The 12,959-nt window shown below is 39.1% G+C and overlaps 1 protein-coding gene across 2 annotated transcripts in view; it reads left to right on the top strand.

The window, feature by feature from the left end:
* Positions 1-12,959, top strand: part of LOC107691134 (phosphatidylinositol 4-phosphate 3-kinase C2 domain-containing subunit alpha-like) — a 33,218-nt gene that overhangs the window by 2,649 nt on the left and 17,610 nt on the right. The window contains exons 2-8 of one of the 2 annotated variants that reach the window (XM_016489618.1): positions 2,228-3,379; positions 7,744-7,844; positions 9,008-9,168; positions 11,466-11,586; positions 12,369-12,480; positions 12,601-12,680; positions 12,806-12,869. In XM_016489618.1, the coding sequence (XP_016345104.1) occupies positions 2,297-3,379; positions 7,744-7,844; positions 9,008-9,168; positions 11,466-11,586; positions 12,369-12,480; positions 12,601-12,680; positions 12,806-12,869 (1,722 nt within the window). In that variant the 5' untranslated portion in view covers positions 2,228-2,296. The remainder of the gene's footprint in view (positions 1-2,227; positions 3,380-7,743; positions 7,845-9,007; positions 9,169-11,465; positions 11,587-12,368; positions 12,481-12,600; positions 12,681-12,805; positions 12,870-12,959) is intronic. The other variant, XM_016489619.1, reaches the window with a different exon arrangement.

Raw genomic sequence — 12,959 nt, forward strand, 5'->3', positions numbered from 1 at the left:
TGGATTTTTATCATTATAGGGTGGTTGTGTACACACACTGCCAACACACATTTCAGTTCAAACAACTTGTAAAAGTGCATGTAGCATCCTATGACCCCTTTAAGATAAGAAGATTGGCAACAGTGCAAAAACGGCTGTTATTATGTAGCGTCTGCGTCATGCAAATGAATCTGATTAAGAAATTAATATTATTAGATGGATAGTTCAAACTAGGGCTGGACGATAAATCGAAATGGAATCGAAATCGCGATTCGACAGAAGCTGCGATTGTCATGCATATCTTTCAGTGAAGCACGGTTCTGTGATCAGCTGTAAATCTCCATCCAAAGGCCAGGGGCGCTCTCGCGCTGAAACTCCAAATACGCCTCGCAGAAAAAACCCAGGAAATGCCTATAGCGGTAGCTGGATTAACAGAAGATTTAACTGCTTTTATTGATTCAACGTGACTAATAAACACACGATTATGACAATATATGGTTTATCTGAGTTATTATTATTATAATTTTCATTAAAATAAAGTATATTTATAATGCAATGCCTTTATCACTGCTTAGAATACTATGAAATACGTTGCATGCCTTATTCTGTGTAAGAAGCCACATCATCTCAGAAGGATTTATTTCAAACACTCGACTGACGTTATGAAGTGAGTTTAGAGTAAAAATATGTTATTAAATGTGGTTTCACATGCTTTCAGATGGAGCAGCATTTACTACACAGAGCCGTAGTTCACCGAGAAGCTATGCAAACAGCTGTCATTATCGCGAACGATTTCTTCAATTTCATAATCGCGCAATAAAATCGTCTGCGATTTTATTTTTTTGCATAATTTGTCAGTGAACTACGGCTCTGTGTAGTAAATGCTGCTCCATCTGAAAGCACGTGATGATGATTTACTGCTGATTACAGAACCGGCATTACTAACAAAATGCGCATAACAATCGCATTCGAGTAATCGTGCAGCCCTAGTTCAAACTATAAATTCTAAGATTGTATAAGCAGCATTTGAAGTTGTAAAATAGTCTATGAATTTAAACCTGCAAATGTACATCAGCTAAATTCTTTATTATGAACTCCAATCCTTGATTATGAGCCGTGCTCAAAGCCATTGTAAAATACTCTGTAAACACACACCTCATTACAACAGCAATAGCATCATCAGCATTTAGCAGAACATCCATTCTGCTAAATGTTGCTGAAGAACTACATTGTTTGGCAGAAGAATTTTTTTAATTATTAGATTTTTGTTGTTGCGCCTGAATGTCAGTTAGGCCTAAATCGTTTTACTAATGCATCAAGTTGCTTGTCAGTTGTAATCAACTAAACTCTGCATTGCATTGTGTAGAACACAACACCACTAAATGACACATTCCTCTCTGTCTTGACTTGTTAAAGACACATCTCTGTGTTTTTTCATTACTTCTTGTTTTGTCCTCACTTAAGTAATGTAAATTAGTCCTGCCCTTTTTTTGTGGGTTTAGCACATAATCCGTGAAGCTGTGAATGAGGAGCTTGAAACCCTATTCTGAGTTTACAGAATTGGTTCTGTTTCAATTGCAAGCTGGCATGTCTCGGGCCTGTAAGGCACAGGGAAATGTCTGGTATGTGCTTGTAACCGCCTGCCATTCACCCATTAAATCTAGATTTTGACACGCCCTAACTAGCTGCTCCCATGAACTGTATTTTCCTGCTGATGTTTTGAGCGTGTCGTAATCTAAAGACTTCCCATATCCGAAATATTCATGATGCTTTTGTCAGAAACCCAAAGCATGTGATTGTTGTATCGTAACATGAAAGATTTTCCATGATCCTGTCATATATGACGGCCTTGTGCATCTTTTGTCAGGCTTGAGTTGCTGCCGAGTCAGTTTTCTATTGCAAGGTGTAGGGTTGCATTCACCCGTCTTTTCATGTTTTGCAAGTGCTTTCATACTGAACATAAGAACAAATAGGATTCATTCATTTGATTCATGTCAAAATGTCATGCTAGCGTTAGTGCATAATGGACTGGATCCATTACTGTGAGTGAAAGAAGCTCATATTTGTAAACACACCATTGTGAACAGGAAATTTGATGGTTACAAATCCCCCAGAGTGACTTATATTGACCACCTTTACAAATAGCACTACAAGTGCATCGTAGTTGGCGGTGAACATGCAATACATCTTTTGAAATCATTGCGTTCCTGATACTAAAATGTAATATTCTCTCAATTTCATCCTGTAGGCACCTGTTGTAAAGTTCCTGTCGAACCCAGTGGTCTCCCCATGTACATAGCAAGGCAAAGCTGACACCATGGCCCACATATCCAGTGGCAATGGGTTTAAGCTTGACAGGCCAGCCTCTCCGGGGGTGGTCCGGCCCAAAGGGATTGTGGGAAAGGAGGAGGCTTTACGTATGGAGTTAGAGGCCTTGGATAAAATCAAGCGTGAGAAAAGGCACACACTACCAGCCACAGCACCTTCTGGTAATCCCCTTCCCAATCAATCAGCGCAAACATCCACCAGCCGGCAAGAGAAAGACCTCATTGTGTTCTCCGAATCGGAAACACAGCAGAAAGAACAAAAAGACAAATTTGAGGATATCGATTTAGAGAAGCTGACCAAGGAGGAGCTGGAAAAGCTGCTTCTGGATGACAGTTTTGGCGTCAACAAAATGACAAGACCTTCCTCTTTGCTAGGTTGCAATCTCAGTGCATCTTATCCTGGAGGACATGCGTTCAGCCCTTCTTCTTTCCACTGGACGCCCACCCCAACACACGCACAGACTCCCATGTTCCCCTCTGCTCCCTTCCCGAAGCCTCCATGCTCTTTCCAGAATGGTTTTAGTCCAGCTTTGTCTCCCTTTATTAGTCTGCCGGCCCAACCAACCCCCTTCCTCTCCTTTACATCAATCCAACCACCTGCTGCTCTGGTCTACCCACAGCCTGCCGTCACCCCAGAGATGGCCAAGCTGTTTGACAAGATTGCCAGCACTTCGGAATACTTAAAGAACGGCAGGTCCTCCAGCATGGAAACCGAATCGGGAAGTGTCAAGTCTCTGGAGCCCATGCCTCAACCCTCAGAACCTCCCAACATCAGCCGTTTTGAGTGGCTGGACCTGGACCCGCTCAACAAGCGCAAGGAGGTGGAGGTAGAGGAGAAGCCCACTGTATCAAGTGGACCTTTCGTAGAGGAGTCTGGGACTGCTAAAGACCCATGGGATGCGGTTCTTCTGGATGAACCTGAAGTTGTGGATAATGGCAGTCCCTCAGCACAGGTGAAGAGCAAGGTGACTTTAGCCACCCAACCCAGAAGAGCATCAACAGGGGCGGCTGTAACAAGAAGCCAGTCCCTAAACATACCTGCAACCTCAACGGATCATAGCCCAGGCAAACAGGTAAGAGGAACATCCTTTCTGCTGACCCAGAACATGTTGGCAGTAGGCCTGTCGCAATAATCAATATATCGACTTATCGCGCAATATATGTACATGACCTCAACAGTGCCTTTGTGCATACGGACATCTGACTGCTGAGTATTGATTGTGTTTTTCAGCAATAGTGTGCACCCTTCATTTACAGAGAAAAGAAGGTCAGGGAAAAATCTGTAGATATGATTATATATTCAGTGGCATAAAATGGTCTTTAAAATTACAATAATATTGCTTATCGCAATTATTTCTGGGGCATTATATCGCACAACAAAAAGTTGTTATCGTGACAAGCCTAGTTGGCAGCACTGTTTGTTTAGAAGTGATTACCACATCCTCTTGTGCAGAGTTAGAAAAACCTGCAATGGGTTTGTAGGAGGAAGTAGAAATTATCCCAGCCAGGTAACATCAAATTCAAACCCATTGTGTCTAATGCCCACATAGTGATGAACTTAATGTACAGTGGTGTGAAAAAGTGTTGGCCCCCTTCCTGATTTTCTCAATGTAGTCAACAATACATATTTTCAAAATCTACTATGTATTCCATTTATTTTTTTCCAAATTCCATTTTTTCTGTTTTAATTTTTCTGGATTCAGTTTTTTTTCCATTTAAAATGAGTTTTAATGGTTAAATTACATTTTATTCTTCATAAAGCATGTCTAATGAATTGAAGTCATTAAACTTACAATTAAACAGCAATTTATTAAAAGTTTGATAAAAATTAAAATTTTAAGGCCGTATGAAATGTTTTGTTTTTCTCAAATTCAGTTTTATTTGTACCAAATATTTTTACCATAATATTTTTACCAAATATTATTAATCAAAAGCATCGCTAATTAATTGATTTTAGAAAAATAATAATAATAATAATAAATTATTATTAGTTTATTCATTTATTTTTTTCCAGAAATACTGTGTTGTGTTTTAAAATTTTTCTGCTAAATAAGTTCTGGTAAATAATTATTCTGGTAAATATTCCTTTAAAAATAATGTTTTAATAATAATTTTATTAGTAGTACTATCATTGCATTAAGGATTCGCGTGAATCATTCGTGATCCAGCTTCATCTACAGAAGAAGCGAGTATAAGGGTTTTTTTATGAATCTTTGCAAATCGCCTTTCCTAATATGTGCTAGTTAGCAAATTTCACAGCTGAAGTTTACAGTCTGCTCATCACCCCACAGAAGAGAGGGGTGGGGTCAGCAGAGCTCATTTGCATTTAAAGCAACATGGACTAAAACAGCTTGCTGAAAACAGAGCTGATTTTGACAGGGTAAAAAAAGGTGTTTTTTACACTACAATTGAGAAATTTTAACCAAAGTATGTTATAGACCTTTCATTAAGACCCTAGATAATCATATAAACCTGTGGAAAATGGGCATCCGATGACCCCTTTAATAAAAATGCTAAAAATATCAAAACTTAAAAAAACTAAACCCACTAATTGACGCCCCTAATCGACAACATAGTATTTGTCTCTCATGCTTGCATACATTCTAGCACTTTAACAAGAAAGTAGCAGTGCTCTGTGATATGACAGGAAGTAGAAGTTAAAAATGTGTGCATATGGTTTTCTAATTATTATACCATGCCAATGTGGTAAATGTTTTTGCAAAATTTTCTGCTAGGGGCGATTTGCATCTTTCATTTTTGGTTTTGTTCCTCATGGTTGGTTTCTTATCATATTCTAGCCAAGTTCTGCTGGTGCTTAGTTGCTTTCATTTTACCACCGTTTTTTACCACCGTCTAGTTCATACTCAAGGTAACACTGTCCTAGCTAGTATTCTGTCTTTTTGTTTGTGTGTCTATAGCGAGGACTGCTGCTGGTCTCATTAGCACAGACAAGCCCCAGCTAGCTGTTTTTGCCCCATGGGTTCTTCCCTGACATGCCTGCAGCGGGGCCGTGCAGCTCCCCGTTGCCATGGCAGCTCTCTTTCGGAGTGTGTGAAAGAGCAGCGAAACTAATCTGAGCTTTGGTTTTGGTGTACAGTTACTCTGCTTCACCACACACAACACCAGATACTCTTATCACAAGCCCTGGATATTTCAGCCCTTATCAGCACACACATCCCAAAAGACCTGTTTGTTGTCGGTCTTGGTGTGAGTGTTCACTGTAGCCGTTACTTCATGCTTGTGGTTTGGGTTACAACACATTATCAAAAGTGGTTTATTTTTTGAGTATGGTTGAAAGTATTTAGGATTAGTAGAGGGAATGCTTTTATTATATAGCATATTTTTATTACACAGCATTCATAAGGCAAGCCCAGATTATGCATTATCTCCTGATGAAAACATATAAAGTATTGGTGTCAAAGGTGGAGTTTTATGTTAATATTTACACAAATAAAAAATGAAAACTTTAAAAACAATCAAATAAAATATGTAGATTATTAATATACGTAAAATGCAAGTATAGTATATAAACTACAGTTTAATAGGTTGGGGTCAGTACATTTTTAAAAATGTTTTTAAAATAGTCTCTTATGCTTAGTAGGGCTGCATTTATTTTATAAAAGAACAATAAAAACTAAATATTTTAAGAACTTAAAATAATCTATTTTAATATATTTAAAAATGTAATTTATTCCTGTGATGGAGAAGCTGAATTTTCAGCAGCCATTACTCCAGTCTTAAGCGTCACATGATCCTTCAGAAATCATTCTCATATGCTGATTTTGTCTTCAAGAAACATTTCTTATTATAAGTGTTAAAAAATGGCTGTGCTGCTTAAATTCTTTCAAAAAGAAAAATCTTACTCGCCCTAGTCTTTTGAACAGTTGTGTAATTAATAATACTGGTCTGTTAGAGTGCATTGTAAGGCCTAATGCACAGATGACATGTCTGACACACATAATGTGTGCCAAATATGCCTGGGAGCATTCAGAATTAGCCACATATTGGTCAGACATCAATTGGACACTGAATTGAGTTATGTTACTGCCGATGTTGTAAAAAGACTGGTATAATTTGTCATAGTGTATCACAACAGTCACTTAGCCCACACAGTAGCTCTCGTATGCAGACAACAAGGTGTTTCTGGTTGATACATCGACCATGTGGTTTCTGTTGTGCGTGTGTGTTTATAAATGTGCTGTGAACATCCCCTCCATGTGAACTATTAACTGACCGTCTGACTGTCAGCTTATCCTACATGCATAAATGAAGTTTGTTTAATGTCAATGTGAGTAATTAGATTCATAAACAGAGCTCTTGATCACAGTTTACCATCAAGCACTCTGTAGTCAGTGGAATGTTAAATCATCCGACGGAAGTTCAGTCATATTTATTTAGTGGAAGTATTATCAGGTCAGTAGGGAACAGAGTTCCAGTTAATGCATGTCAGTATTCTTAGCAACAATAGTAGAGAGGAAGTTGCATTTGCTGTGAATTCTATTACACACAAACTTTTTACTTGTATTAAATCGAATACTAAGCTCATGTAAGACAGCTTCCTTCATCCTCTCATTCCTGAGTGTTGTGTTGAATTGTTTCTTGGCAGATCCCTTACAAACTTTGAACCTGAGGAAAAGGTCTGTTTGGACTGGGAGAGATTGCATGTAGGGCAGCCAGAACTGTAAAACCGTAGCTCTAAGCAAAAGCGGATGAATAATTTGTGAATGTGTGTCACATGGCGTCTCATTTTTCTCTAAGGTTAGGCCTAGAGCTTTGGCCTAGTAAACAGCTAAAGAAACCATCATCATATCCGATGCATACTGTATATGTATTACCCGCAATAAAACATGTGACCAGCTCTTTTTGTCTGAATTGATACTCTTGATTGTTTTTGCTTTGATTTCATTTATGGCAAATGTGTCAGAGGCAGATGTTCTCATCAGAGACCATGTTGAGAGAAAATTTCACAAGAATATGCCAATGAGATTGCATGCATATAGTCTGCATGGCAAATGTAATTAAAACAGAAAATTTATATTTTTATTTAATTTCTTAGCATGTAAGCCATCATTGAACTGAAAGTACCTTTAATTCCTAGTTGTAATTCCATGTTTATGTTCTTTTTTGACCTGTTTCCTTCCTGACGGAAGTCTCTCTTTTTTTGGCATTCCAGGCATTCTTCATATTCTCCGTATCCTCTCAACAAATAGAGAGACTGTCTCATTCCACATTTGAACTGGGATGTTAATGTCATCAATCATGTCTATTTAGTACCCCTGTGTATAATACAGACTGTACATAATATATTGTTTACAACATATATTTAACATGTGATTTCCTATGTGTAGGACACCATTAGTGAAAGTGAATGTATAGGATAATAGGCCAAATGTCTGATCATCAGTATAACCATGGCTTCGTGTCTGTCTTTTTACAGGTCAATAAAGGAAGTACCAATGTACTCTCAAAGTACTTCATCTTAGAGAAAAAGGAAGGCCAAAATCTAGAAGTCGTAGCATTCTGTGAAGACATTTCAAAGTGAGTTACGAGTTTTTTTTTTGTTTTTTTTTAATTGACCGTTGAAAGGGATATCTCAGAAAAAACAGGTCCCACTACTACAGCTGTGTTGTTAATCTGATATCAGAAGGTCCCAGGATACCTGAATCAGCACTGTAATGTTGGATTCTATAGGGAAGCAAAGCTATTTTGGACCTAAGGACTAATTTGGGAAATGCCTTAAAACCTCATATGTGTACCTCAGACAAGGACTGCTGACAAGTGAAATGCAGGAAGTCTACAGCTGTGTGTAGCCCATGTAACAATGGGAGCTAATACCTTGTTTCCTACTAATATCACACACACAGAGAGAGCATGTATATGTATATTAACAAAGGACTTAAAGGGGTCATATGATGCTTTTTTAAAGATCATTATTTTGTGTATTTGGTGTAACAGAATATGTTGACATGACAGTGATGACACAAGCCACGGTTAAGACAGCTGACTCCACTGTGATGTGACCCTGTCTCTCTCACACACACACACACACGCACGCACGCACGCGCACACACATGATGCGCAAAACAAAAAAAGCATTTGAACAGTCAATAGCAAATACTTGAACTAATAACAAAACAGTAGCTGATTCAGAAGTTCCAGATTGTCATAGCAAAGTCAGAATTACCTCCTCTCCTAGGTTCACGAAACGGTCGTCCATAAAATGCATTGCTGTTCTGTTGTAAGTCATCTTAAAGATTCCTAAATGCATCTACTTTCGGAAGGCCAAATAAAATGCTTTTGCTTTCACCTAGAAACACACAGCGTCTCCCTGACATTTCTGCTTCAACACTAACTGCGGTTACTGAAACCACGCCTTCTTTCTTTGCGTGCACATTTGGGCCGCATTATGCTAATATTGCCACATAGTGAGGTAGATATGTGGGGGCGTGTTAGAACGAGCCGTTTTAGGGGGGCGTGGCAGAGTCTTAACTTTGATAAAGAATATCTCTTTGGTTTTGAGACTTTAGTCTTTGTAACTTCAGGGATCTTATCTATGCACAATCAGCTTGTAACACTCCAAAGAGAAAGGAAAACTTTAAATCGCATCATATGACCCCTTTAAGACTGAACCTTGCGGTACACCACAGTTACCTTCGTTAGGTCTTCATTTTAAACAAAGTGTTGTCCTTTTATTTTTGCAGACTGAGGTCAGAGTTCCCACATGATGACCTGGCTACCAATCCTGGCTATGTTCTCAGCCCTGTGATCACCCAGAGGGATGCAGGAGGGGACAATGGGGGCAGTGTGAAAGTATCCATTGAGATTTCTGATTCTCAACAGCCTGTAACTTTCACTTGTGATGGTAAGCAGTTCTTTGTCACACTGAATTTAGTCATTATAAAAAGCTTTTGACAGTGAACATGTTTTATATGAAAATTGTTATGCTAACAGTTAAGGCAGTTACAGGAACAGTTCACCCAAAAATGAAAATTTTGCAGAAGAAAGTTAGTCATACAGGTTTGACACGTCATAAGGGTGAGATCATTGACAATTTTTATTTTTTGGTGAACTATCCCTTATAAGTATCTAATAATGTCACATCTGATGAATCATGTACTCACTATTTGTCAATAGTGAGCTTCTCCGAGTGTCTGCTATAAACGAAGCTGACAAATGAAGAAGTCATGACACAACGCCAGAGAGCATTTCTTGGCCACTGCGACACATTCTCTTTTTACATAACTGTTATGGTGTGTCTGCTCAACAGATTCTTCGACCAGGGTTCCTGTGTTTTTCATTTTTCAGCTTGCATGTCACTTGTCAAGGTTTTTTACTGGGTAACCTGTCTGTGGTCCAGCACAGAAAGTCCTTTTCATTGAGCTGTAGTGGCCTTGGCTCAGTTCCCTGTGAAGCGGCTGTGTTCTGAAGACTGCTGGGCCTCGTTTTTTGTGCCGAGTCTCTAGCCACCTCACTCCTGGCAGGAAATCAAGACTGGCCTTTTGTGTTGAAGAATTTTTCTGTGTTGTTACTGCCTGAGCCCCATAGCTCTTTTTGTCCTGTATAAATCCAGCATAGACTGTGGTCTTAGGAAGGAAAAAGGGGGCACAGTGTCTATCGGGCCCCAAAGTTGCTTCACAGACAGCTAATATATTTGAGTGGCTCGGCTATAATTGGCTGGATGGTTGTAATGTTCTAGCTATCTTTTTCTCACGTTCACACAAGTTCTTGCTTGTTTTTCCTCTTAAACTAACCCTGTTTGTTGTGTTTAGATCAAGAGATTTTAGATCCTACTAAAAGTCAGGTTTGTGACAACATTCCTACATTCCATGAACAGTGGTCAACAAAGTAATGCTTTTACTGTTACTTAACTTTGCTAATCCATGCAGAGAATCACCATACAGCTAAATGGACATACCATCTCTTTGCATGTCAGTGCTGACTGTCTGAATCTTCAAAGAGGAAAAAGAGGTTTTTGAGGTTTTTCTTCGTTTGTTTAAGTGGAGGAAAATGCTTAGCTGTGTGTAAGGTTAGTAAAGTTCGCAATTCCAGACATACTTGGCATGAAAGACAAGGCAAATGAAGCTAAGGAGGCGACTAGGGTTTGAATGTGTGGAATATGAAGGTTTTTCCAGGATAAACTCAGATTAAGTGTCTCAGATTAAGGTACATCCATTTGACAAAAAGTTTAGTTTTATTTACAAATTCAGCAGTAGCTTCAGGATTGTGCATATATGGTCTGATGTTCTACTCTAGCCTTTCTGCCTCTTAGCTTTTTTCCAAGGCTCTAGAGTTCCTGCCATTTTAGACCAACCACAATCTCCTGACTTTCCAGCACCATGTGTGTTGCTATAGTGCCACGAATAGAGGTTGGCAGAAGAGGAATTTTACTGGCATCCCACAACCCTTCAAAGCAACTCCAAATTCACCACAAATTAGGCATGACCATCAGACCTTTAGGCTTGAAAAACACGGCAGACATGAAGAGTCCAGGCCAGGCACAGCTGACTAACTGTAATCCAGCCCAAGGCTTGGATCTTATAGAGAGGATCATTCCAAGGAGGGGTGTGGAGCCTGTTATTGCTGCAACCTGGGGTGACCATGAACAACATGTTGGGTGTCATATTTTTGCTCGGATCTAGTGAAACTTCTCATGCCAAATCCATTTCTTATTACGGTTTTCCATCGCAATGAACCAAAAGAGGTTTATAGGTCCTCTTCCAAATGGCACTCTCATCCCTTGCTTTCCTCCAAGTCAACCCTGTACCGCATGAACTGTTTGGTAATAGTCCGTTTTACAGCCAGCATCAGTCCAAGCTTGGCAAAATGGTGTGTCATACTGGCTGCATCATTTTATATTTTTGTGCAACATCAAGCAGACAAGACCTTCAGGATGGTCCTCAATTCATTTAAATGGACAATTTACCCAAAAATGAAAATTCTTTCAGCATTTACTCACCCTCATGTCGTTTCTGAAGAATGTTTTTTTGTCCATACAATAAGAGTCATTGGAATCCAAAGCAATATTGTATACCACTGTCTTGCATTGTCTGGACAAAAATGCATTTCTTTTATAATCTTGTTTACTTTTTCATTAGCTTCATTCTTTTCTCAGTCCACGGATGCCTTTTTCCTTCATGTTTTCTGTGTTTCTTTGCCCAGTGAGTTCTCCAGTGGACCTTCTCATAATGCAGGCTTTGTGTTGGGTCCATGATGACCTGAACCAGGTGGACATCAGCAGCTACGTTCTCAAGGTCTGTGGACAAGAGGAGGTTCTACAGAAGTGAGCCCTTCGTTTACCATCTCCCTTTCCCTTTTGCAGGCATTCTGTCGTATTGCATAAACAAGTCCCCTGCCAACATTCCTTGAAAACGGGGTTATTTTGCTTTAATTGTGCTAGGGAAATGTTTATTTTTTACCCACACCATTGGAAGAGCAGAACCAACAGTTCTAGGGGAGGGTTTGCCTGCCCTAATAAGGAACAGGGGGAATGGGCAAAAACATTTCAAGCTCTGTAATGCAAGGCAGCCTTAGTTACCATGTTATTCGTGTGTTCAATGCAGAGTTTTGAAAGCCTTTAGTTTAGTTAGTTTCCCCTTATGTTAAGGTATAGTTACTCACTGTCTGCTTCAGTGCTGACTGTCTGGTCTTCAGTTGACCTTGGCAAGTTGATACGAGTAATTATTCAAAATGTTCCTGCTCTGGCCTTCCAAAGCACAGTCATCCAGGACACATCTCTTGCCCTGGAATGTTCTTCGAGTGCATTCTCAAAAAAAGGACACATTTTTTTTTTTTTTTTTGGTATTGGTAAAGCTGAATTTTCAGCAGCTATTACTCCTATATTTAGAGTCATGTGATTATTCAGAATTCGTTCTAGTACTCGTGTAACATTTCTTATTCTTATTGTCAAAATGAGTTATACTGCTTAATATTTTTGTAAAAACTGATATATATATATAAAAGTTATATGTAAGCATTATTTAGTTATTCATTGATTCATTCATTCATTCATTGTTGCTTTTGGCTCTGGCCCATGTCTGAAGCATCTTTAACATTATCTTCCAGTAAACATAGTCTGGGCAGTCATGAGTACGTGCAGAACTGCAGGAAGTGGGAAACGGAGATCAAACTGCAGCTCCTTTTTCTTAGCACAATGAGAAGAGATCTGGCCCGAACGGTAAGACTCTTACAAAGGCTGGAATAAACAACTTGAAACTAGTTGTTCACTGCATTACTATCTTCAGAGGTTATTAATGGATATATTTAATGGATAGATATATGTTTTGTATTCTAACAGGCAGAAGATGACATCTCCCCTATCGTCTTGGAGAAATACCTCGGCCTAGTGGAGAGGCTGTTTAAAGAGTCAGTCACAAGGTAGGAATGTGCTCCATCTTATCTCCCGCCCCTACTAAAGGCTACGAAAGCCATGGGTGGCCTTTGAAGTCCCTGATTGTGCTTGTTGATTTCTCTCATTCTTTTGCATGTTTTTTCTTCTCTAGAGAGGTTCTTGCTGAACACCTTGAAGGATATTATAAGCAGGTCAATCTCTGCCTTCAGAATGAGGTTACTTGTTATTTAACAAACACCGCAAGCTATACTATACTATATGAAAAGAAATAAAGTGTTTGAAATGATTTCAGTGTTTCTCACTTT

The sequence above is a fragment of the Sinocyclocheilus anshuiensis genome, unplaced genomic scaffold (assembly GCF_001515605.1).
Source record: "Sinocyclocheilus anshuiensis isolate Anshui unplaced genomic scaffold, SAMN03320099.WGS_v1.1 scaffold2, whole genome shotgun sequence".
NCBI lineage: Eukaryota > Metazoa > Chordata > Actinopteri > Cypriniformes > Cyprinidae > Sinocyclocheilus > Sinocyclocheilus anshuiensis.